The sequence below is a fragment of the Hemicordylus capensis genome, chromosome 4 (assembly GCF_027244095.1).
Source record: "Hemicordylus capensis ecotype Gifberg chromosome 4, rHemCap1.1.pri, whole genome shotgun sequence".
NCBI classification, from domain to species: domain Eukaryota; kingdom Metazoa; phylum Chordata; class Lepidosauria; order Squamata; family Cordylidae; genus Hemicordylus; species Hemicordylus capensis.
The window spans coordinates 69,976,533-70,002,988 of record NC_069660.1 but is presented as its reverse complement, the minus strand read 5'-3'; the positions used below and the strand labels follow the sequence as shown (position 1 = coordinate 70,002,988).

Genomic DNA, 26,456 nt, shown 5'->3' with positions numbered 1-26,456 from the left:
TATGATGGCCTTAGTTTGCTCTTTCCAGCTACCTGTCACCTGGCAGATGACCCCCAAATATTTGTATTGTTGATGTCTGTGCTACATCAACTCTGTTAAATTGCCATTTATGCATTATAGGTTTCTTGGCAAACATTACGACCTTAGTCTTCTGGTAACTGCTGGAGAGCAAGTTTTCATGACAATAGTCAGCCAAAACTCTCAGCATTTTCCTCATCCCCACCAGAGATTGTGATAGAAGCACAGCATCATCTGCATAGAGAAGTATAGCTAGATGTCTACTGCTCAGTTTCGGTGGGTGAAATTCCAAATTAGAAAGTCTGTCCACCATACCATTAATATAGAAGTTAAACAGTAGTGGGGCTAATAGCCCTGCCGGACCCCCTTTCCTTTCTAATGGGGTTTAAGTGTCCCTGTGGATTGCAGCGTACTCTTAGGTGAGAGCCCCTATAAAGATTTTTCATTAGCAGAAGAAACCTTTGGTCGATTGACAAATTTGATAATTTCCCTCATAATCTATTATTAATTAATTTATTTATTTTATTTACACAGTCAGACAGGTGTTATTGACTGGTTTGTTTTATATAGACATCGAGTTCTTCCCAAGGACCTGGGATGGCTGAATTTTATTGTCAATGTTGTTGCTGCTGTTATAGTTATCTCGCAGAATATAGGCTGTTCCCAGTAAAGTTGCTTTTTGTAACTGGCTGATGGTGATTTCTGTGGTCCGTATGGTGTTGAGGTGCTCTTCAAGGTCTTTTGGTACTGCACCCAGGGCGCCAGTTACTACTGGAATTATTTTTGTCTTTTTCTGCCACAGCCTTTCAATTTCAATTTGGAGATCTTTGTATTTGGTGATTTTTTCTATTTCTTTTTCTTCTATTCTGCTATCCCCTGGTATTGCTATGTTGATTATTTTAACTTGTTTTTCTTTCTTCTCAACTACAGTTATATCTGGTGTACTGTGTGGCAGATGTTTGTCTGTTTGTAGTCGGAAGTCCCATAATATTTTTACATCTTCATTTTCTTCAACTTTTTCAATTTTATGGTCCCACCAATTTTTGGCTACAGGTAGTTTGTATTTTTTGCAGATGTTCCAGTGTATCATCCCTGCTACCTTGTCATGCCTTTGTTTGTAGTCAGTCTGTGCGATCTTTTTACAACAGCTGATTAGGTGGTCCACGGTTTCATCTGCTTATTGTTGACTTTTCTACTTTTGCTCTTATTGCATTTGTTCTTAGTGCCTGTTCTTGTGCAGCCAGTATTAAACCCTCTGTTTCTTTCTTCAAGTTGCCATTCTTAAACCATTGCCAGGTCTTGGTGATGTCTGATTTTCCACTTATATTGTGCAAATATTGACCATGCAGTGGCTTATTTTTCCATTTTTCTGTTCGGTTCTTGACTTGTCCTTTCTTGTAGGCCTGCTTTGTTTCATTGGTGTTCAGTAGTTTCTCATTATTGACCATTTGAAGTGCATCTTCTTCACTGTCCTTGATATATTCTTCAAGGCCTCTTTTCTCCTCCTCTACTGTTTGATGGACTTGCAGCATTCCTCTTCCACCTGAGCTGCGAGGGAGGTATAGCCTATCTACATCACTGCGGGGGTGCAGAGCATGATTGATGGTCATGATTTTCCTGGTCTTACGATCTAGCATCTCTAGCTCTGCCTGGGTCCAGTCTATTATTCCTGCAGTGTATCTGATAACAGGTATAGCCCAGGTGTTTATGGCTTGTATGGTGTTCCCACCATTGAGTTTGGACTTTAGGATTTTTCTGACTCTCCTGATGTATTCACTTCCCATTTTTCTTTTAACTTCAGTGTGTGCGATGTTATCAGCCTGGAGAATGCCCAAGTATTTGTAATGTTCTTTCTCTTCCAGGTTCTTGATGTTGCTTCCATTGGGCAGTTCTATTCCTTCTGTTTTTGTTATTTTTCCTCTGTTCATTATTAAGGCAGCACACTTGTCTAGTCCAAACTCCATTGCTATATCGCTGCTGAATATATGGACAGTGTTTAGCAGTGATTCAATTTCTGACTAGGACTTTCCATACAACTTCAGATCGTCCATGTACAGCAGATGGTTTATTTGACTTGATGTTTCAGATGTTTGATATCCAAGGCCTCTTTTGTTTAGTATTTGTGAAAGTGGAGTCATGGCAATTACAAACAACAGAGGGGATAATGAGTCCCCTTGGAAAATACCTCTTCTAATGCTAACCTGTCCAAGTGTCTTGCCATTGATTGTTAGCTGTGTACTCCACATGCTCATTGCTTTTTAAATAAATATCTGAATGTTTTTGCTGACACCAGTTGTTTCTAAATATTTTAGTATCCATGTGTGAGGCAATGAATCGAAGGCTTTCTTGTAGTCAATCCATGCAACACTTAGATTGGTTTTTCTTCTCTTGCAATTTTCTAAAATCATTTTGTCAATCAGCAGCTGGTCTTTTGTGCCTCTGGTGTTCGGGCAATTTCCTTTCTGTTCAACTGGAAGCTGTTTGTTAGTTAATAAGTGTTGCATTACTTCATCTGCTATTATTCCAGTTAATAATTTGAACATGGTTGGCAGGCAGGTTATTGGTCTATAATTACTGGGAACTGCACCTTTTGCTGGGTCTTTCATTATGAGATGAGTTTTCCCAGTTGTTAGCCATTGTTTTCATTATTATTTTATTATATCCCGCTCTTTCTCCAAGGAACCCAGAGCAGTGTACTACATACTTGAATTTCTCTTTCACAACAAACCTGTGAAGTAGGTTAGGCTGAGAGAGAAGTGACTGGCCCAGAGTCACCCAGCTAGTTTCATGGCTGAATGGGGATTTGAACTCGGGTCTCCCCGGTCCTAGTCCAGCACTCTAACCACTACACCACGCTGGCTCTGTCTATCACAAGAGATATGATCGAAGGCTGCCTTGAAATCAGCAAAGTTAGCATACAGTGCACCTTTTGGCTTGTTTTTATACTTGTGTATTAGATGCCTCAGGACCAGACCCTGGTCTAAGGTGGATTGTCCAGCTCTAAAGCCAGCCTGCTCATCTGCCATTACATGTTCTCACTCAATCTAATCAAGGAGCTTCCAGTATAAGTGTCTGGCATAAAGTTTATTCAGAGGAGGCTAATTGGTCTGTAATTATCTGGATTGGTTTTATTGTCTTTCTTGAAGATTGGGATAGTTATAGCTAGGCCCCAGTCATGAGAGATAGTCACAGTCTGATTGATAGATGTGAAGAGTGATGCTAAAATTGGGGCCCACCAAGCCATATTAGACTTTATCAGTTCAATGGGGACAAAATCAGCACCAGGTACCTTCCCAGATCTTTGTTGCCCAACTAATTCATTAATCTCCCCAGGGGTAACTGGAGGCCATTCTGGAGTGGAAGAATCCACCCTATCATCTGTAGTATAAAGATAACCTGGGGCAGCCATGAAATGGGCACGAAAATGGGATTCATTGTCTGGACCAATAGGAGCATTAAAATTACCACCCCAAATTACTAGGGCATCTGGAAAAGAAAGGAGAAGCTGTCCTAGGTATCTGTCCTGCCTCCACTTTTTTTGCCGGGAACTCTTGCCAATGCAGGGAATTCTTGCAGGGTGTCACAAGAGTTCCGCCTCCAAATCCTAACCATGCATGGCTGACTAAGATAAGTATATAGATTTTTGCTACAGCTTTTGAAAACTAAACAACTTTCAAATACAGTAATTTTGATATGTAAATTTGTCTAGCCACTTACACTCAGGGAAATAAGTATTTGATCCCCTGCTGATTTTGTCCGTTTGCCCTCTGACACAGAAATGACCAGGCTATAATTGGAATGGTAGGTTTATTGTAGCTGTGAGAGACAGAATAACAACAAACAAACCCTCAAAAGCCCAGTGCCCAAAAGTCAGCGATGGATTTGCATTGTAGTGAGGGAAATAAGTATTCGATCCCCTATCAACCAGCAAGATTTCAGGCTCCCAGGTGTCTTTTCACTATATGCAGGTAACGAGCTGAGATGAGGAACACCCTCTGTAAGGGAGTGCTCCTAATCCCAGCTTGTTACAGTACCTGTATAAAAGACACCTGTCCATAGAAGCAAGCAATCACTCAGCTTCCAAACTCACCACCATGCCCAAGACCAAAGAGCTGTCGAAGGATGTCAGGGACAAGGTTGTAGACCTGCACAAGGCTGGACTGGGCTACAAGACTATCGCCAAGCAGCTTGGTGAGAAGGTGACTACAGTTGGCACGAGAACGCGCAAATGGAAGAAAAACAAAATAACTGTCAATCTCCCTCGGTCTGGGGCTCCATGCAAGATCTCACCTCGTGAAGTTGCAATGATCATGAGAACGGTGACAAAGCAGCCCAGAACTACACGGGGGGAACTTGTCAATAATCTCAGGGCAGCTGGAACCATAGTCACCAAGAAAACAATTGGTAACACACTACGCCGTGAAGGACTGAAATCTTGCAGTGCCCGCAAGGTCCCCCTGCTCAAGGCAGCACATGTACAGGCCCGTCTGCAGTTTGCCAGTGCACATCTGAATGATCCAGAGGAGAACTGGACGAAAGTGTTGTGGTCAGATGAGACCAAAATCGAGCTTTTTGGCATCAACTCAACTCGCCGTGTGTGGAGGAGGAGGAATGCTGCCTATGAGCCCAAGAACACCATCCCCACCGTCAAACATGGAGGTGGACACATTATGCTTTGGGGGTGTTTTTCTGCTAAGGGGACAGGACACCTTCACCGCATCGAAGGGACGATGGACGGGACCATGTACCGTCAGATCTTGGGTGAGCACCTCCTTCCCTCAGCCAGGGCATTGAGAATGGGTTGTGGATGGGTATTCCAGCATGACAATGACCCAAAACACACAGCCAAGGCAACAAAGGAGTGGCTCAAGAAGAAGCACATGAAGGTCCTGGAGTGGCCCAGCCAGTCTCCAGACCTTAATCCCATAGAAAATCTGTGGAGGGAGCTGAAGGTTCGGGTTGCCAAACATCAGCCTCGAAACCTTTCTGACTTGGAGAGGATCTGCAAAGAGGAGTGGGACAACATCCCTCCTGGGTTGTGTGCAAACCTGGTGGCCAACTACAAGAAACGTCTGACCTCTGTGATTGCCAACAAGGGTTTTGCCACCAAGTACTAAGACATCTTTTGTGAAGGGATCGAATACTTATTTCCCTCACTACAATGCAATTCCATCGCTGACTTTTGGGCACTGGGCTTTTGAGGGTTTGTTTGTTGTTATTCTGTCTCTCACAGCTACAATAAACCTACCATTCCAATTATAGCCTGGTCATTTCTGTGTCAGAGGGCAAATGGACAAAATCAGCAGGGGATCAAATACTTATTTCCCTCACTGTATGGCTGCTGAGAATTTGTAATTGTGCAGTTAAAACATAATACAATCTTAACCAGCCATAAATATGATGTTTTAATAGCTATAACTGTAAGCTGCTTTGAAAGTCTTAGGGTAGAAAAGCAATATAAATACTTTTTCTATAATATCTAGTTTTGTAAAAAGCCTGCCATCAGCATAGCAGGTTTTCTGTTGTTTTACTGCAAAAGTGCTTCATTCCCTTGTAACCCAGCATGCTCTGTGCATTAGGTAACAACTTGCTTGCTTTTCGGTGTGTCTGCACGATAGAGTTCTGAGTCAAAAGATTCTATACTTTCCACCAATCTGTTGGATATATTTTAATTTGTATCTTGTATCAAAATAAGATGCATTTTATGATGCATTTCTCAGTTGCTGTGGTTTGTTTACACATTGCTGTCTGTAAGGTTTTTTCCTAAAGCCAAAGTTAGTCCCACTTCATTGTTTCAGGTGAAGAGCCTCGGATTCACTTGACTCTTGCAGAGAGACTGGGCAAACGGAAGCCTCCTATAGGTGAGAATTTGCATGTGGGATAAGAACACTGCTGCAGTATTGTTGCTTACGCCTCCTCTGCTGCTATACATCAATTTTAACTATCTTTGTCCGTTATAATTTCACACAGACACAAAATTGAGATAGTGTGTTCATTTTAACGTTTGTGTTTTGAACCAGAGTGACTTATTAAATGAGTTGTATGACAGCATGTACCTTTTATGGCACAAAGTAACATCTTTGGCTAGGGAGGTTTTAATCATACCTGACATCTTTGTAGAGAGCTGCATGACAGCAATTAGGAGTGTGCACGGACCAGTCCGGAGGCCATTCTAGAGGCCTCCGGACTGGTCCGGAATTTCGGCAGGCAGGGGGAGTGTGTCTTTGGGGGGGGGATAGTACTTAAACACACACACCCCCGCCGCTCTTCCCTCTCCGGCGCTGGACTTACTTAAAACATTCTTGGGGCGGCAGAGTTCCTCCCTGCTGCCCCTGCCCCCGTCGTTGTCTTCCACATTAGAAAGCCGAAAAAGCTAGAGCCACGCATGCGTCCTTCGCGGCACGCACGGGCTTGTTGCTGCCGCTGGCGCATGCGTGCTGCATATATCATTGTGACGTATGCAGCGCATGCAGCGGCGATGAGTGTGCGCCACGAAGGGCGCATGCGTGGCTCTAGCTTTTTCGGCTTTCTAAAGTGGAAGACAACGATGGGGGCAGGGGTGGCAGGGAGGAACTCTGCCGCCCCAAGAACGTTTTAAGAAAGTCCAGCGCTGGAGGGGGAAGAGTGGCGGGGGGGTTAAGTACTATCTCCCCCCCTTAAAGGCACACTCCCCCCAGTGCCGGACCATGCCTCCGTGGTTCCATACACATCCCTAACAGCAAGTCTGTGATCAGCTTGTATCCCATTCATCTGCTGCTTATTTTCCTCACCTTGTTTGGATCAAAAGTGTCACTTGTGTGACTGAAGGAGCCATAATTCATAGTAATAGTAGTGGGGGCTAGAAGCTAAAAAACTAAAACTACGACAATCTATTGTCTGTCTTTTCATCTTAAGTTGCTGAGAGTGGTCTTCTGTTAAAACGCAGCCTTGCTGAGAGACTGGGAAAGAAAGTAGACTCCCTGGAGAACACAGACAAAACACCAAAGAGAGGTATGGCTGTCTGATTAGTAAAATGTATTCCATATTATAGCTAGAGAGAATCTATATATTTAATTCTCCTGGGTGAGCCTTGGAATGTGCGTCCTGGCACCCAGCTGATTGGCTGGGCGACGGAGGCGCCTGATTGGCTGAGGCGCACCCAGGAGAATTGGTCGCAACGGGCCCGGATGCAGAGGCGAGGCCGCGGCGGGCCCAGCACGGGCCAGCTGCAGAGTGGGCAGAAGGTGGGGGCGGGAGGGGTAGCCGGCTCCAAAGAGTGCACAGATGCTCTGTGCGGGGTCGGCTAGTGCTTTGTATTTTCTTGTGAAACTATCATGTTCCTCATGCTTTGTTTTGAAAACGAACACATAGTCTAAACAGAAGATAGTAGAGAGCTGGAGATGTGATGACTGTCTTTCTAGCCATTCTTGCAATGCACAGAGTGCTTCTATGAAAAAAAAATCCATAAGTCTTCTGTTTATGCCAGAGATGAGGAATGTTATGTGCTGGGAGGGCCAAGTTGCACCAAAAACAGTGTGAACAGGTACTCCGCAAGAGTATCTGTACACACTATCTTGCTACATGAACATTTTGTGCCAGCCCTTCACCCTCCAGTTCTGCTCAGAAACTACTGCACATTACGCAATTAGAATAAATTTTGCAAATGAAACAGATTTATACAATGTGCATAATTTGATGTTTCGATGCAAATATTTCCAATAACTTCAAGTGTATTTATTGTAAGGGTTACAAGGGAAGTTATGGAGATTAAGAATAGAGGTAGGTTACAGAGAAAGAAATAGGAAATAATATTACATTGCGGTTCATTTGTCAGAAAACTTTGTGTAATGAGTTTAAGTCTCAAATGAAACCATAAGAGGACAAAATAGGAGACCCCCTTTATAGCTTTCTTTGCCATTTTTCTCTTTCTTTTTACAGTACAAGTTCCCCGGTCTCTTAAAGAGAGACTAGGGTTACCCGCTGAGCAGAACAACATGGAAATAGGTAATTTGATCTTGTTTTAAGACCTCTGAGTCTCCTTTCTAAGCATGTCCTGCAGGTGCATCTCTGCATTAATTATATAAGGATCTGTTCTTATCCTCTGCTTTTAGAGTTCTTGTGCTTGCTGGTATTTAGAAATCTTCCTCTCAGCATAGCATCTCTCTCAGCACGTTACATGTCTTCCACTTTCTGATTGCAAGAGTTTGCTTTAGTATGTGAAAATCAAGGGTTGAAATACAGTGTGTATATCTTTGAGAGGCACAGAAGAGCCCATTTGAAATGATATCGTATTTACCTGAATAGAAGATAACTCTGAATTTGAGATGACACCCTTAAAAATATAGGTTAAATACAGCTTATACCTATTTACCCAAATGGAACAGGTCTCTAAATTTTAAGACGATCCCCCAATTTCTCACATCAGATAACTTGGGGGAAAACTACTTTTAGATTCAGGTAAATACAATATTAAAGATCAGAAGTGAATTCTGGGTGATATCAGTCTTTTAGGAGCAGAATTATAGCGGCCACAGATTTAAGAGATTATGACTAAGTGGATAAGTTGGCAATGGTTGTGCACATTGTGCACAATGGTTGTGCACAGTCCCAAACAGTTCTTTTCACCAAGACCTCTTTATTTGTGCAAAAAATACAATATAATTCACCAGATGTTGCAAGTTAAAAGCAAAACAGTTTCAGTGTAAAATACACCATCTTCAGTTACTAATACAGATTGAATGTCTCAGTTCTTAAATTCCTTCCCACAAAATAAGCAATAGGAGGGGGGAGAAAAGAGGGAGAGAAACATCACAGCTGCAGAGGAAATAATAATTAACACAGCTTCCATTGTTCAAAGACTTGCAGAAGCATAAAATAAAGGAGGCAATGTATATAGAGAAGTTAAAACCAGATATAAATGTTGAGGAGGAGAATGTTCTGGCTATGAAATTCATTAGTCTTTAAATATCTATGTTGATTATTCTTTCTTCTGCAGCTGTGATGTTTCTCTCCTTCTTTTCTCCCCTGCCTATTGCTTATCTTGCCAAAAGGAATTTAAGAACCTCTGAGAAATCCTGACTAAAAAGATTTGTGGTGTTTTAATATTCTTCTGTTGACTTGTACTTTTTTTTTCTGGTGATGCAGACAATGCTGCAAAACCAACAGGTGAAATCCATGTGAAAACGCTTGAAGAAATCCGTTTGGAGAAAGCTAGTCAAAGAAGGGCAGAAACTCAGCCCAAACCCAAGGTTGAAGTGTCTTCTACCATAGAGGATCCCAGTCCAATGGCAAAGCTCTCCCCTGTGATCAGAGTCAAAACTTTTTCTGAAGTCCTGGCTGAGAAGAAACGGAGGCAATTGGAAGAAGAACGGATAAAAACTGCAAAAGAGAGCCTTCCCAAGCCAAAGCATGGGAGTGAACCCCAGAAGAAAGGCTCTCTGGTTCCAGCTATATCTAGCAAAAGAAAACTGGAGGAGCCTTCTGGCAAAGCCAAGGCCTTTGGAGAGGTGCGCATCAAAACACTGGAGGAAATTAAGCAGGAGAAAGCCCTTCGAATGCAGCAGAGTGGAGAGAACACCTCAAGGACACAGACCCAATCTGAGCAAACTCAGGTTGGAAGGAGAATCTTGTGCATTACAAAGCCAACAGGTACCACATTCTCACGACATATTCAGAATGTTCTGTGTATCTGAATGCATGTTAACATAAGAACAGCCCTGCTGGATCAGGCCCAAGGCCCATCTAGTCCAGCATCCTGTTTCTCACAGTGGCCCACCAGATGCTGCTGGAAGCCACAGGCAGGAGTTGAGGGCGTGCCCTCTCTCCTGCCATTACTCCCCTGCAACTGGTTCTCAGAGCCATCCTGCCTTTTGAGACTGGAGGTGGCCCACAGCCCTCCGACTAGTAGCCATTGATGGACCTCTCCTCCATGAAGTTATCCAAACCCCTCTTAAAGCCATCCAGGTTGTTGGCTGTCACTACGTCCTGTGGCAGAGAGTTCCACAAGTGGATCACGAGTGAAAAAATGTTAAAGCAGATTATTATTGATATAGAAGAATAGATGCCCTGACAGACTTGGCTACTGAAATTTAGAACAGAGCAAAGTCAGGGACTTGACATAGCTGCACTGAGAATGCCAAGGTAGTGATGAAGGAAATTCACCTGCATTACCTTCCTGCTTGTTAGTAAACCTTTGGATCTGATTGTAGTAGCTTAGAGCCAAATCTTTCAAGGGAAATACTGAGTTTCCTACCCATTGTTTTCTCAAGCACATGTTGTTTCCCAGTCACTTTAGAATGGCCTGTGATACATTCTAATGCTAGACCAAACAACATCTGGTAAAAACAGATGAGCTGGTTCAGCTCATCTTGGGCTTCTTTCAGCTGCAAGTAAAGTTAATGTAGTGAATAAACAAAATCATGAGTATGTTGGCACATCACCATCATATACATTTTCCTAGTTTGTCTTAAGCAGCATTTGTCCCTCCAAATCTTCTTCCTTTTAAACAGTTTAAAAATCTGGAAGGATTACATTGCTTGTAATCCTCCCTAGGGTCATTGTCCTTCCATGTCCTTTGGGCTTTTGTTTTGGGATGTTTGCTAGGCTCTAGAGACTAGTAGCTGCGAAGTTCTAATCAGTGAGCAGTATGGCGCATCACATAAATTGGTGAATGGAAACTTGCTGTCGTGTGTGTTTGTGTGTGTGGTGGAGTAGACAAGTTCAGATGAATATGAACATACAACCACCTGTTCCCAGGGGAATCTATCCACCTTACCACAGGCCTTGACAAATTCCAGATGCCAGGGAGCCATGTTACCTAGTCTAGGGTACTAAGAGATAGTTATTCAACAAAACCCCAGGCATCCCTGTTTCTGTTCTAAGTGTATTAATTGTAAAGAGGATAAAAAGCCCATTTACCCTCCCGCTCTACATAATCTGCCACTAAGTCTGTAATTTTTTCAAGTATCCATTGTCTGGCTCTACCTTTTTGGACTCCAAAGAAAACTTGTCAAGGCCTGCCTTACCAGATCATCTGGGAGGCTCTCTGATGCCAAGTGAGGCCTGATTGTTGTGCATGCAAGACAGGGCCTTCTCATTTCATGTGTTGCCCCCATGTTGTGGAACTTGCACCATGTGCAGATGTGCTCTTTCACTTTCCTCATGGCTTTTCATAGGCGTGTGAAGACCGCTCCCTTTTTTCTTTGAGCTTTTGGGCAATAAGAGGACCCCTGGTGGTCTTCTTTAGTTACCATTGCTGTAGTGTGTCAGCCTTGCTCCTGCACTTCAGTTTTAGCTTACATTTTATTGTTGTTAGCTTTTTGCTAATCTCTATGTTTTGCTGGATGCCACCTGGGGTCCATATAATGAAAGGCAGCCTAAAAGAAAAATAAATACTTCACCAAAGATACAGAGAAGGGTGACTATTTGGGTGGTTGAAAAAGTTGCTCGTCTTTGCCCTAGTATGCAGAGCATGAACCTTCATGCTAGAATGTAGTAGTCCAAACAGATAGCAGACTAACATTGTGCTGTTTAACAGCCCCTGCAAAGGAAGAAAAAAAACTAATAGAGCTGAAGTCTTCTGTCAGAACTTCCTCAACAGATGCCACAACAAAGGTGAGTTTTCATTAGACTGTGTAAGATATTTTGCCTATCAAGGGCCTTTGTGGTATCCCTTGCTCGCTCTCTACCAGTGTAATTGAGTTTCTTGGAAGGCCATTCAGTATCCAGATCAGGAGTGGTCATTATAGTCCCCCAATCTCAACTCATCTTATTAGCCTAATTTAGATCCCCATGAGTTATGGTCCTCAAGCAGTAGAACAAAGTCCAGCCATAATATATTCTAACAGCAGTTCACTGTAGCATGGCTTGGCACGGCATACTTCAATTGGCGTATAACATTATATTTAAAAAAATTAAGAGATAGTTTAAAACCATTTAAAAACAGCTTAAAACTTTTAAGAACAACTCAAGAATAAAGGTGTGAATGGAACTAGCTGGTCCAGTTTGGTTCGAGTCTGGACCAGACCAGTTCGGTTTGGGATGCGCCCCCCCCAATTCATGAGCTTTTTAAAATGTAATTTCCCCCCCAAACTTAGCCCACTCCAGGGGAGTTAACCAAGGCGGGGGGGGCGGTCCGCAGAGTTCCCCCCTCTCCTCTTGCCAGCCTCCCTTAGTTCCAAAATCGGCCGTTTTGGAGGCCACTGCATCTGCGCAATGGGCGTCTTCGTGGCCTGGGTCATGCCAGGCCACGCAGAGGCCCGTTGAGCAGAAGTGGTGGCCTTCAAAATAGCCACCACACGGGGAGGAAGGCCTCAAAACATGCTAGTTTTGGAACTACATACCTACTCAAGAACCTTGCAAGGCCAGACCAAAAAAGTGTTTAAGGGCTCTCATGAAGGCCAACAATGAACCCAAACCACAAATTTCTGCTGGGAGTGCATTTCACAGTCCAGAAGCAGCTACAGAGAAGGCCCAGTTCTGAGTTAATACTGATGGTAACTGGAGACAGACCTCCCCAGATGACCTTGATGCACGGTGGGGATAATACAGAAGGCACTCTCTAAGGTAACCTGGACCTAAGCCATTCAGAGTTTTAAAGGTAACTAGTGGGCCCGGGCACAGAGCATCTGCGCCTCTAGTTGGGCCCAGCTGTCTCCCCCCACCCCACCAGATGCCACTGCTGTCTTGGGCCAGGGCCAGGCCATCCCACCACTGCTGCCTCCCTCCACCTCACCGTCTTCCTCCTCGAGGCGGCAGGGCTTCGCTCACCACCCTTCCTCCTCCTCAGGGCAGTGCTGCCACCTTCCACCTGCCGCCCGTCGTTCTCTCGCCCTCCTCAGGGTGGCGGGGCTCCGCCTGCCACCCCAACCGGCTCCTGGCACACACTCCTCCCTTCTGCCCTTGCACATGTCGCCCCCTCTGTGCTTGCCATTGGTTGTGGCTGCAGCGGGGGCGGAGCTTGCCACATCCCCACGCATCCCCGCTACAGGAATTAATTATATAGAAGATAACCAGCACTCTGTATTTTGCCCAGTAACATATCAGCAGCCAGTACAACTGTTTAAGAACAGGCATAATATGGTCTCCGGGTTACCCCAGACACCAGTCTGGCTGTTGCATTTTGGACTAATTGAAGTTTCCAAATTATGTATAAAAGCAGCCCCATGTAGAGTGCATTGAAATAGTCAGTCCTGGAGGTTACCAGCTCCACTCTTTTGAGATCGTTCTCTTCCCAGATTGGGAAGCTTCAAATCTGGGGCTCCATTGGGCTTCATTTTTATGGGATACAAATCTAGCCTAGGGATGTTTCACAGATAGAAACAACAAAAGATGGAAATCTTCAACCAAAGTCCTACCGCATTATCTAGAGCATAACTACCTGGGGAAAGCATGTCAGGATCTTGTAATCTACATTGCCTGTTCTGCTGCTTATTAATAAATGTTTAATGTGGCATTTTGTTGTGTGTTCTTATTCAGTTATAGTAGGCTTGTGTTAATCAAATCTTAACTATATGACAGCCAATCTGTTCTGAGCTGAAGCTGTATTGTTGGCTTGTGTGGTTTTGTGCTTTCACCACGAGGTATTAGCTTTCCTTCTGCTCAAGAGAGAAAACATTCTGTCTCTGGTGTGTGCAATTCCACAACAAAGATGAGAGAGTATGGATCGTAACATAAAAAGCAGGAAGGTGTGATAGCTTTATTCTAAATGAGAAGAGAGCATATTGCACTCTGGAGAACTTAGAGATTTTTGCTGGAAAGTGTCTCTAATTTCTAACCCCCCCCCCCTTTCTACTCAGCCTTTGGATGATAGTGCAAGCAATTCACACTCTAAAGTATACGTGAAGAGCTTAGAAGAGATAAGAAAGGAGAAAGAGTGGCTAAAACAACAGCAAGAGAGGAGGCCCCAAAAGGAAGAAGTGACTGTGCCCCCTGCTGGGGAAGTGACATCACAAGGAAAGGCCCCAGTGAACGCAAATCCTGAATTGCCAGTGGCAGCAGGGAAAGCCCGTCTACTTACAAAGAGATTGTTGGTGAAATCCCAGGAGACAGTGCCAGGGAATGCGGGGTCAGAGGATTTGGGACTTGCTACTCGGCCTGTGGAACGAAAAGCTAAAGGTAAGTGGCATCTTGATGTAACCTGAATAACGGAGAGGCTGGCCTGCCTAACCTTTTGGCAGAAGAGAAAAAAAGGGGGCTCTGCATACTGCCATCAAGGTGGTTCATATTTCTTGAGGAAACTTTTCAGGGAAGGAATGAACCACAGGTTATGGTTACAGCACTCATCACTCCCTTGAGCTAAATGACAAACAGTGTATTGTTAGACACACTTGCACATTCTCCTAACTAGTCTTTGGTTCAAAGAAGAAGATAGTAATCTTCCTGGCAAATGTCGACTCAGGGCTGCTTTCCTCAGGTGTTTGAAGATCCATGAGAACATATGCTGGAACACACATTTTGGAGTTGGTTCCAGGTTCTTTACCTTCTACCATCCCTGTGAGACAGATGCATTATTTTGTTTTCATGAATCTTAAGGATCTCCCAAGATAGTTCCTTACTGCAGGGATTCCCAACCTTGGGTGCCCAGCTGCTAGCCAACAGCTCTCATCACCCTAGACACAGTGGCCAACCTTTGGGATCCCAGGTTGGGAACCTCTGCCTTTAATGCTTCAAAAGTCATGTGAGCAACAGCCCTAACACCTGGCAAGTTGAGCTCTTTGGGATGACATCAACCTGTCCTGCTACTCAGGCTCTGGGTCAGGCATCTCCAAGGCACAGTTGCTGAGACAAGACAAACATTTGTTGTCTAAAAGAACTCAGCTTTAGCTGCTACTGCCTGAATTCCTATAGACAATGAAGTCATTCACACAATGAAGAATTGTGTTCTACCCAGGTTTGGGAGCTGTGTGTTCTCCCAATTTTCAGTTGTAACCCAGGTTTTCCTACCTTGCTTCCACACAACTAAAAACTGGGAGCACACACAGCTCCCAAACCCAGTTTTTCATTGTGTGAATATCTTCAGTGTTTAGCCAGATATAGACATACACTGGCATAGAACTTCTCTCACTCCCTTTTCAGCAACTACCAGACAGCTTTAATCTGAGCATGGGCCATAGTAGTAATAGCACATTTGGGCACCACCCAACACATTCCAGTGTTAAAACTCTGTCCTGTGATGAACATACATTCCTAGTCCTAGTCCCACTGGATCAAACAGCCCATTCTCACAGAATGCTGCCAACCCTGTGGCCACTGTGCTTTTTCGTGTGTGTGTGTGGTTTTTTTTAAGCTGATGTATACAAAGAACACTGAGAATAGCAGATCATCTTTGGAAAGGCACTTTTTGGCCTCAAAAGAGGCCTTTCCACAAATAGTTTCTAAGATTTCAGATTTGTAAAGCACAAAAGTACTTTGAAAAATGAATTTCTAGATTGCTGACATAACTCTTCACCACCACGTATACATATACTATATTTGACAAAAACAAAAAAACCTCCATTCTGCATTCACTGACTGGCTGCTGCTTGCTTTCATATTCTAGCTAAACCCAAGGTGAATGTGAAACCATCTGGAGTGAAGCCCATGTCTGCAACAAAGCAGGCACTGAAGCGCAAGGCACCAGAGAGTCATCCATCTGCTATTGCAGCAGTGAAGCCTCTGAGCCCCATCCCAAGCACAGACATAAAGAATCTCCCATCTGAAAATACAGTTCTGGTAAGAAGACCGATCCATGCTGGCATATTGCTTCCACCAAAACCTTGTGATAGCTCATGGCATTAATTAGACTGACTTGGGATTTGCATGTTTATGAGACAAATAGTATTGGGGAGGGGTGGTATTTTCAGTTCAAAGTGGCTGATCAACTTTGGGAAGTATCCATTTTTATTTTATGTTGAGAGAGTCTTGTATCTTCTTTTGAATAAGAAAAGAGAAATAAGCTATATGTGCAGGAATTAAGTAGCACAATAATGCAGAGTAAAAGAAGCCCACTGAGAGTGTATTGATTTTGTATTGTCTTATTTCATCTGTTTTTACTCAGGTAAGTGCTCCAAGCCTTCCAGAAGACACTGTAGCCCCTGTTCCTGAGAGAGAGTGTTCTAACAGGTAATATTTTTATTTCTGTTGTGAGTGTAATTGTCTCCTAAGAACAACTTTGCTAGTGGGATTAGAATTCTTACTAGCCACTATTGAAATGAGGCTATATAGGTGAGCATTTACACTGGCGTCCATCTGTTCTTAACTAAATATAAAAAATTGGGATACAGTAAATTCAGATTGAACATTTCAAATCTTCAGTAGCAGATTCTGCAGAAGTACAGTTTAGAGTTGCAATAATAAAAGCACATCATACAATTAATATTTAAAAAGGAAGTTTAAGATAAATCTAGTACAGTACAATAGTGGATAGTTCCTATATTAGCTGAAAAATGACTTCTTTCAGCCAGACCAAAGAGAAAGCAAGTTGTTTCCAAGCAAGTGCTTTCCAGAAGCTACTGCCGAAGAGAGAGTGCTTTACTCTGGGTGAAGTCCATAGGTGTCTTAAACCTCTGTTGAGTGGACTGCCTTTTAAAGCTATGTCATGAATATCTTTCATACCAGCTGGAGTGAAAACTGCTTTGAGAAGGGGTTTTTTTTGTTAAAAAGTTGTATATAATATTCATAATATTAATAACTTACCACAGGGCTGCACAACTTAAACGCTCCAGCTGTTTTTGGACTACAACACCCTTAATCCTCACTCACTGTGGCCACTAGTCAAGGATTATGGGAGCCCTGGCTTAACATTTTAAAAACTCAGTTTAATCACCTTGCAAACACATGTTCATTTGGGAAGTTTGCATTTGCTTTAACATTGGCACCATCTCTGACTCCAAAATAGGGATGTGCAGAATTGGTTCGATTGCAAACCACTTTGAGCTGGTTTGTTGACCTGACTGGTCCAGCCAGTGGGTTCAACCAAACCGTTTTGGGGACCCATGGTTTGGTCCAAATTTGGTTCAAATTCAGACTGAATTGTGGCAAACAGTCTGAGCACACCCCTATTTCAGAACAGTAGTCATGTTAGTCTATTACTGTAAAAACAGAGTCCTGTGTCACCTTAAAGATGAACACACTTTGTGGGCAAAGCACTACATCTGCAGTAGATTCTTGCTCAGTAGTGGGGCCAGACCAGCCACTGCCCATGTCCAGCCACGGCCCAGGTTGCCCGACACCAGACATGGGGGTTAGCCATGCCCCACGTCTGATGCAGGGGCATGGTCTGGCTCCCGAATGGGGCCATGCGGCCCTGTTCTGGAGTTAGATTCAGGCCAGTGCTGCGTTCGCAGTGTGGCCAGGAGCAGCTCTTCTCTGCCTTAAAAGCAGGGGAGCCTCTCATGGCCGTGCTCATTTAACTCCCAAACGGGGCCGTACAGCCCTGCTCGGTAGCTAAACCAGCCCCGCCCCTCTCCCCCCCCCCCGCATCTGACATCAGACGTAGTGGGGGTGTCGGGGCCATAAGGCACAGCAGCTGAGGGGCAGCAGCCCAATGTTAGCTACGCCCCTGGTCTTGCTGAAAAAAGTAAATACCATAATTTTATTAGTGTTTAAGCTGCCACAGAATTTTCTTACATGCCCTGTCTCTGATCTAGTTTCTACAATCTTCTGTTTTCTATTTAATACTGATCAGTTTAGCTTAATTTATCTTTTAAAGCAAAACATAGGATATATAATGTCAGGTATGCCATAACCTTAAGAAAATAGATCACCACTAAATGTATCTAATAGCCATCACTTGCTAGGTGCCATTGCATGCTATGAAACATTCCAGGAAGTACTACTATGAATATTTATATACCTCTTTACAACAAAAGTTCTCAAAGCAATTTGCCTCGAAAAATAAATAAGATGGTTCCCTGTTCCAAAAGAGCTCACAGTCTGAAAAGATACATTAAGTAGACACCAACAACCACCAATGGAAGAATGCTGTTGCTGGGGTTAGATAGGGACAGTTGCTCTCCCCCTGCTAAATATATGAGAATTAACATTTTAAAAAGTGCCTCTTTGCTCAGCAAAGGAAGTACTCTTTCTTCCTGCTAACCCATGTATATGTCACAATATGGTCTAGATGTCACTATACCATAAACATCTCTAATTTACCTACCCTGACCCTGACTTTCCTATCTATAGCTAACTTCATATATGCTTGCAATTAGAGATCTGAAACAGTTTTAAACTTTGTGTTACAGAATGGACTACTTGTAATACTCTGTAGTTTCCAAAGTGTTGAAAACTACAAATGGGTACAAAATGAAGTTGCCAGAATGTTGTTGGGAACCTAGCCCAGTGTCTAGATGGGATTTGAACGGGTATTTAGTATGTAATGCTGCTCTTGTTTTTGTTGTGTTAAGCTGCCTTAGTTTTCATACTGCTGCTTTTAGTTATGATTGGATAATGGTGTGTTTTTTTAAATTTTACAGATTAAAATTATCTGTATTTTTGTAAATAGTTTTTTAAATTTATATTTGCTTATTTTGATGGTTTGATTGAGTGCAATTGTAGAAAAACAGGATATAAATCAAGTAATAATACACATCACACAATTCCATTGAGGTCTGTAATTCTCCAAATATCTAAGCAGGATATGTTTTCTGCTTGGAAATGTATAATGTTTTTCCCTTTTCTCTCCCCTACCCCCCGCCCATCTTTTTTTATGAAGTTCTGAGCTGCGTATGGATAGCCAAGTAGCCACCACAATGCAGGCAGAGATAACAAACCCAACCTCTTCCAATGCAGCAGTGAAGTCACGGAGACTGAGCTCAACGGGAGCTGGGAAAACACCCTCATCAGTTGAAGATGATTTTGAGAAGCTGATCTGGGAGATCTCAGGAGGCAAACTGGAAGCTGAGATTGATCTAGATCCAGGCAAAGATGAGGATGATCTCCTGCTTGAACTTTCTGAAATGATTGACAGCTGATTCTTGCATATAGTTATTCTTTTGAAAATAAAATTAAAGTTGTAAATTTGATTAGATAACCAAGATTACCCCTTCCTCACTAAGGAGTTATGACAAGTCTTAAAGCACACGTGAATTGGTTGAAAAAATTGGCTGCATTAGATCATCCTGAACTACCCTGCTGGTCAGAGATACATCCCCATGTGACCATCCTGTTATCATGCCCACCTTACTTTGAGAACAAAACTGCAAATTTCAACATGGGAAGGCCATTTATAATCTCTCCTAAAGTCTACTTGCTCTGCCAACTTGGTGATCTTCATGAAGATATTTACTGAACTGTCAGTGAAATCATGAACCTCTTAATATGGCTTGTTTTCCAGCCATGCATGGAAAGATTCATGTTCATGAGTTTCAGAGCTTCCTCTTGCTTTGTGACTTTGAGGATAATTTCTATATTAATTCTGGAGTTACTATGTCAACTCTTAATTATGCAATTATTTTTTATTTGATTCTAGGTCAACAGTACCTTTTAAAATATAAGGAAGTAAATAATCCTGGACCAAACATGCTGCCACAGTGTAGGTCGGGCTTTAATCCCTCTTTATTGAAGATGCAGCATATTCAAAGAAGATACTGAACGGCATGTTTTTGTCCTCCCTCCACCCCTATCATTCTGTACCAACCTGAGTGGTTTCACTAGCATAAATAAATTTATGAGGCAAATGATAAACATTCTTCATTTAGCAAACTTTTTTTTAAACTTCCCATAAAGGGTATGCAAAGTTATTCTCAGGTTCTCTTCCCTTTTGCCTACTTTAAAAACATGGTGACCCACTCTGCTGGCATTGCATGGGTCAACTTAAGCAAAGCTTTGGAATGCTGTCCTCTTGCAGGTAAGGCTGCTGGAGGGCTTGTTTCTGCGTATGCAACCACTTCTGCCAAATCTGTACAGTTCTCAGTTGCCCATCTGTGAACATTTCTTGGCATCCATCTTCAGCACTCAAGAACTGCACTTCTAATTTGCATTTGAGGGTTGTTTTTATTGTCTGCAGTGCACCTTGGGCAATGTGGGTGTATTGTGTACCCTACCATTCTTGTTAATTGTTACCTCCATATTTTGTATAATCACATTTTTCATTATTGCTACTGCTACTTTTTAAATTCAATCCTGCTTAAACCTATGTATAGGAATGGTGCAGGATATGTTTCTGATTGTGTTCCTAGCCAGGAAAAATTGATTCTATTGTAAATATGTTCCATTGGAGGGGGGGGCAGAGTATACCTCTGCAAATTCACCGTTAAGCTTTGGCTGTAGAGGGAAAGTTGAAAAGAGACTTGGTTTTAAAATGTATTTAAGATGTCTGCCCTGAAGGAATTACTTCGTCTAGATATTACTCCAAAGAAGTTAGAAACAATGATCCTTGACTAAGGACTTCTCACAATAGAACTTCTGGATGATTGTGTATGAAAGTAAATGACAAACATTTGAGACTGTGAAAGACTTTTTCTATGTCATTTGCAGTAGTTCCTGTTTGCTTAAGAAGAATGTTCTGTTTCTGTTGGTTTTTTCACTTCTCTCTAAATGAGATTCCTCTTACTTTATGTATTCTCATTATTTCTGTACATTTTAATATTTTTGTTTTCTATTTAAAGCACTGTATCTGAATCAGACATGTTTACCATTACTTTAAACAGTTCTTCAAGACAGAAGTATTTGTGTGTTAAATAAAAATACTGTAAGAAATGTGCTTTTTATTTTATCCTATTCCTCTCACACCCACCCACTCATGTGGTGAAGGGAAATATAGAACTTCACAATATGTCAGGGTTCCTCAGCCTCTTCTGAACCCAAAATTGTATATCAGTGTGTAGGATAGAGGCCAAAGAACGAGTGAGTGTGTGTGTGTGTGTCACTGATAAAGAGTATACCTATTACTGTGCTCCCTAGTTCCTCCATATTGTATGTGCTAATGTTGGCAATTGTGTGTTATAAGACTTCTCATTACTGTGCTGCTGAGAAATGTGTGCACCCAGTTGTATCATACTTGTGTTACACAATTAAGAATGCATCATCGTGTTACACAAGGATGATACATTTTTGGTCTCTGAGCAATAAAGATTACTCAGGAGGAGAATAGTGGTTTCATTATGACAGGAATCCTAAAGTAAATAAATGTTCCTTACTGCTTTTAGTGGCACTTCTGTTGGACTTGCCTGCATACGAGGGAATGTTTTCACACATATCCATGCAGAAGTAGAATGTATTCTTTGTGTATGGAGGTGTTTGCAACATCAATATATGGCTCCTGAGTATCCTGAACAAAGATAACCTCTTGTTGTGAGCCACCTTTAGCAGTAGTGTACTCGGGGTGGTGGTGGTGGTGGTTATAAATGTTTTAAATAAATCAGGATCTGACATGCAAAATGATATACAGCAGGTTCCTATGAACTAAGTCAGACCATTGGTCCGTCTAGCTCAGTATTGTCTACCCAGACTGGCAGCAGCCTCTCCAAGGTTACAAGCAGGAATCTCTCTCAGCCCTATCTTAGAGATGCCAGGGAGGCAAGTGCTCTTCCTAGAGTGGCCCCAACCCCTAAGGCAGGGATCCTCAACGTTGGGACCCCAGATGTTATTGGACTTCAACTCCCATAATCCCCAGGCCCAGTGGCTTTTGGCTGGGGATTATGGGAGCTGAAGTCCAAGAATGTCTGGGGGCCCAATGTTGAGGATCCCTGCCCTAAGGGGAATATCTTGTGCTCACACGTGTAGTCTCCCATCCAAATATAAAACCAACCAGGTCCATGAAAGCTTTGTGCAATACCTCAACAGTGGTATAAAATTAAGGCAGAGTGCATGCCCTCACTCACATTCTGCATAAAGTAAGCTGAAACTATTTACAGGTATTATCTTCTAGTACATTCATTAATTTCTAGGTGTCCTGGCAACAATTCCTGAGTTTCTAAAAGGAAAAAAACCTATTACCACATTATTGATATGGACTATATTAAGATATGCAGGCATAAACCTTGTGCAAAATGGACCAAAGCTGGTATACTCAGAAGTAAGTCCTACCGAGTTCAGTGGGGTTTATTCCCTGGTAAATGTGTGTAGGATTGCTTCTGGGCACTGCAGCTCTCTGTGTGTTTATGCAAAATAAGTTCCAGTGTGTTCAATAAGATTTATTCCCAAATGTGTATAGGATTGCATTCCTAATATAATACTGATTCAGATCACCTCTGTTCTATGTGCTTTTTACATTCTTGTTGATCACTATCTACCAGAGGCATAGCAAGGTTGGAGTGGGCCCTGGGACCAAGAGTGAAGATGGCCTCTGCCATCCCACACCTCCCCACCTTCAGAGGGACAAGGAAAGTAAAGAGCAAGTTGCTGTTCAGATGGCAGGTCCCCCCACCCCTGCTGTGAGGGCCCAGGGGCATCTGCCCCCCACTCCCTGTTCAATTATAGCTGTGCCCTTGACCTGGGTCAACAGCCTTTTGGAAGTGCTGTGCCAGGTCTTTGTTTAGTCACACTAATTTAAGGTTTTGCGTGCCAGTAATACGTTTTATTTAACACAGAGATCTCTGCATATAATGAAACTATTGTTGTATGTCAAGTAAATAATTCTCTATAATAAAGAGCCACGGTGTAATCCCGTGTCTCCCTGCCCGTGTCTTTATCGGCCGTCCTGGGCATGCGCAGAGCGCATGCCCAGAACGTCCGAGAAAGATATGGCCGCAGAGACACGGCGGCCATGTTGGGAGCGTTGGAAGCGGCAATGAAGCAGCAGACTCAACCCACCTCCCCCCGCCCTCCGCTCCCTTTCCCGAGTCCAAAAAGGGCGCCAGAGAGTCAATGGCCGGATGAGTCGCGGCGGGCACTCCATCCCTTGGCGTTGCTTTGTCCCCGCCACACCACACACAGCCCGCTTGCAGGGGGTGGGGGACGCGCCACTGCCGCCGCTTCTCCCTCCTCCCTCCCCGCCCTGACCAAAGCAGTGCCTGAGGAGAGCCGCTCTCCTTCCTTGGGGCTAGGCAGGCATTACGCTGCTGCTGCTGCGCAAAGCGGGAGTGGGGGTGGGTGGGGTGCGAAGCCGTCGCCCCGGACACAGAGCACCTTCTCCTCCTTACCCGCGGCTCTCTGTGGCTACAGGCGGCGGCGCGGCTTCCTTCCTTCCTTCCCTCCCTCAGGAAGGATCCTGCGGCTGGCGGCCCCTCTCAGGCTGGCCCTTGAAGCCCGCCGCCGCCTCTTGCGCCGCTGCTCCTTCGGGGTGTGAAGGGTTGTCTCCTCCTCCCTCCTGCCACCCTCGCTGGAGGTGGTGTGCAGGCAGCTGCCGTGGTGGAGGGTAATGAAGAGGGAGCCTCGCGCGCCAGCAAAGGAGCATGTGAAACCAGTCTACTAGCACCCGTTAATCTAATGGGCTTAAAATCACTAGTGTTTTTTAAAATGCTTAATAAGCTTAATTCTAAAATAAATTAAAATGCAGATCTTACTGGTTTTGTTGTTTCTGGACTATCAGAGTTTCTGAGAAATTCCCCACTAGTAATGCCCGCCTCTGGATATAGGTGTGGATAGATTTTTAGTTTCTCTTTCTGGATATGGGGGAAAGGATGATCTAGCACAGAAGAACTGGCTCCTCCTCAATTCAGTGGCGGGGCAGAGCTACAAGAAGATGGATGGGCCCCAAGAACCCGTGCCGCCCTGCCTCCAGAAGCCACCTTGCCCTGCCAGGGGCTGCCTTGCTCCCTTCCCCACCACGGGTCAGCTTGTGGCGGTGTGCAGCAGCGGAGGAGGCGCTGCCCATCTGCAGCGGTGAGTGGTGCTCCTGTTGCTTCCCAGCCACTGGCATGGCTGGAGTGTGGGAGCTGGAGCTGGCTACAGCACTGGCATGCCTCTGCCACTGCTGTGGGGTAGGAGGCCAGCCTGTCACACCTTTGCCATCACCACCACCAGGGTAGTGAGCCCACTGGTGCCACCAGCAGCAGCACGGGAGGGCTGCCCGTGAGAACACACCACCCATGCCCTCCCTACGCGTCCTCCTCGTTCAGTGGTGCAGTCTCTTCTCAGGAGTCAGTGTGAGTGCCACTCAAAATAATTTTGTGTGCCACTTTGGGCACACATGCCAGGGGTTGCTGACCCCTGGATTAAGGGAGTGGGAGCTGTGCTAACTCCATGATTTGTGAACTCTAAACTATTGTACTATCTGCTGGTATTCACACACAAAAGAGGGTTCAGAGAATATTCTGCTCCTCCTGCTGGCCATGCTATCAGGAGTCTTGTAAGGTATGCTGTTCTGTTATGCAAAGGGGAAAGGGCTCTTTCCGTAGCCCTGGTCCTTGATGGAGGCTCAGGACAATGGTCAGCTGGGCGTATGTCCAAATATCTGGCATGCAAGTAACACCCATCTGCCAGGGTGGGAACTGAAACCTTGTACCCTGGTCATGCGCACATGAAACACCATTCTAAAAAGAAGGCGAGTATTTGTAATAGCAGACTGCTGATGCTGCTTTGGACCTAGCCCTGCCTGCCTGCCTGATTTTGTGCTCCTCTAATTCCTACTCAACCTGCATAAAAGGACTATTACAGGGATACACGGGCCGGGTTAACACATAGCAGAGAATGTGAGGTTCCCCCAGCCCAGGAATTGGAGGGAAGCTACCCATTCTTTATGAAATATGGGAGGACATTGAGTGAAGCAGGGATTAAACACCTTTGAGTCCACTCTTGAGGATCACAGTACTACCGCAGCAGCAGCGGCAGATATTTATATACTGCCCTTCAACCAAAGTTCTCAAAGCAGTTTACACAGAAAAATAAATAATACATAAATAAGATGCTCCCCTGACCCCAAAAGGCATACAATCTAAAAAGAAACATAAGGTTGACACCAGCAACAGCCACTGGAGGGATGCTGTGCTGGGGTTGGATAGGGCCATATGTAAATTTCTATTTTATTTATTATTTTATTTTACATATTTTATACCACCCAATACTTACGTCTCTGGGTGGTTAAATATAATAAACAAAGAATAAATCTATATATATTCCATCCATATGGATATATCATACAGTCTGCGTGACTCAAGCAAGAATTTGATCCATCGTAATTATATTACAGGCAGATTCTGTGCTTGAATCTCACTGTCTGAAATGATGGTGTAAAAGCCAGAACAGAAGGCCATCAAGAAACTGGCTTTCAAAAGAGGTGAGGAATAGATATTTTAATTGGGCAGTTGGAGGAACAGCTAACTGGAGAGGAGAGCTGGTCTTGTGGTAGCAAGCATGACTCGTCCCCCTAAGCAGGGTCTGTCCTGGTTGTATTTGAATGGGAGAGTACATGTGAGCACTGTAAGATATTCCCCTCAGGGGATGGAGCCACTCTGGAAAGAGCAGGTTTTAAGTTCCCTCTGGCTTCTCCAAGACAGGGCTGAGAGAGATTCCTGCCTGCAACCTTGGAGAAGTGGCTGCCAGTCTGTGTAGACAACACTGATCTGGAGGGACCAATGGGCTGACTCCATATATGGCAGCTTCCTATGTTCCTAAAAAGAGAGAAGTGCATACTTGGTCAGAATTTGAAAGGAGAGTGTTAAGAGCACAATTCTGATTTTACCTTCTATCCTGTTTTACTTAATGTTTTGATCAGTGTTGCTCTATTTATATTGATATATTGTTACACTTCACTGTGATTGATTGATTAAGTGCCATCAAATCATTGTCAACTCTTAGCAACCACATAGATTCTCTCCAGGATGATCTGTCTTCACTTTGGCCTTTAAGGTCTCTCAGTGGTGCATTCATTGCTGTCGTAAATCCACCTTGCTGCTGGTCGTCCTCCTCTTCTCTTTCCTTCAACTTTTCCCAGCATTATGGACTTCTCAAGGGAGCTCGGTTTTCACATAATGTGTCTGAAGTATGATAGTTTGAGCCTGTTCATTTGTGCTTCCGGTGAAAATTCTGGATTGATTTGTTCTATGATCCATTTGTTTGTTTTCCTGGCTGTCAAAAGTCTTCTCCAGAACCAAAGTCCAAATGTGCCAATCCTTTTTCTATCTTGCTTCTTCAAGGTCCAGTTTTCTCATCGAGAGAGTGTCACAGGGAAAACCATTGTCCGAATGATTCTAATCTTTGTAGGTATAGACACATCACAGCATCTAAATATCCTTTCCAAGGCCTTCATTGCAACCTTACCAAGTGCTAGTCTGCAGCGTATTTCTTGACTGCTGGATCCTTTACTGTTGATGGTCGATCCTAAAAGGCAGAAGCTATCCACCACTTCAATGTCTTCATTATCGATTCTGAGGCTGGTTGCTGTACCCATTGTCATTAGTTTAGTCTTCTTTACAATCTGTAACCAGTCTGTTTCACCATTTTCCATCTGGACTGTGGCTTCCTGTCCTGTGTGTACGTTTCTCATGAGAACAAGTTGAGATTAACACTGCATACTCCACTTATTTATAATGGAAAGCAGGATACAAATATATCCATACATAAACCCTACAAACGTTTACTGAGAAATGAATTCCGCT

General features: G+C 43.7%; 1 protein-coding gene across 9 annotated transcripts in view; it reads left to right on the top strand.

Moving 5' to 3' along the window:
- Window positions 1-20,676, top strand: part of ZC3H11A (zinc finger CCCH-type containing 11A) — a 42,652-nt gene extending 21,976 nt beyond the window's left edge. For 8 of the 9 annotated variants that reach the window (XM_053245416.1, XM_053245411.1, XM_053245414.1 and 5 more), the window contains 9 exons: window positions 5,817-5,879; window positions 6,913-7,008; window positions 7,936-8,001; window positions 9,142-9,645; window positions 11,534-11,610; window positions 13,794-14,112; window positions 15,536-15,708; window positions 16,034-16,098; window positions 18,692-20,676. In XM_053245416.1, the coding sequence (XP_053101391.1) occupies window positions 5,817-5,879; window positions 6,913-7,008; window positions 7,936-8,001; window positions 9,142-9,645; window positions 11,534-11,610; window positions 13,794-14,112; window positions 15,536-15,708; window positions 16,034-16,098; window positions 18,692-18,950 (1,622 nt within the window). In that variant the 3' untranslated portion in view covers window positions 18,951-20,676. The remainder of the gene's footprint in view (window positions 1-5,816; window positions 5,880-6,912; window positions 7,009-7,935; window positions 8,002-9,141; window positions 9,646-11,533; window positions 11,611-13,793; window positions 14,113-15,535; window positions 15,709-16,033; window positions 16,099-18,691) is intronic. The other variant, XM_053245417.1, reaches the window with a different exon arrangement.
- Window positions 20,677-26,456: the final 5,780 nt, after the last annotated feature.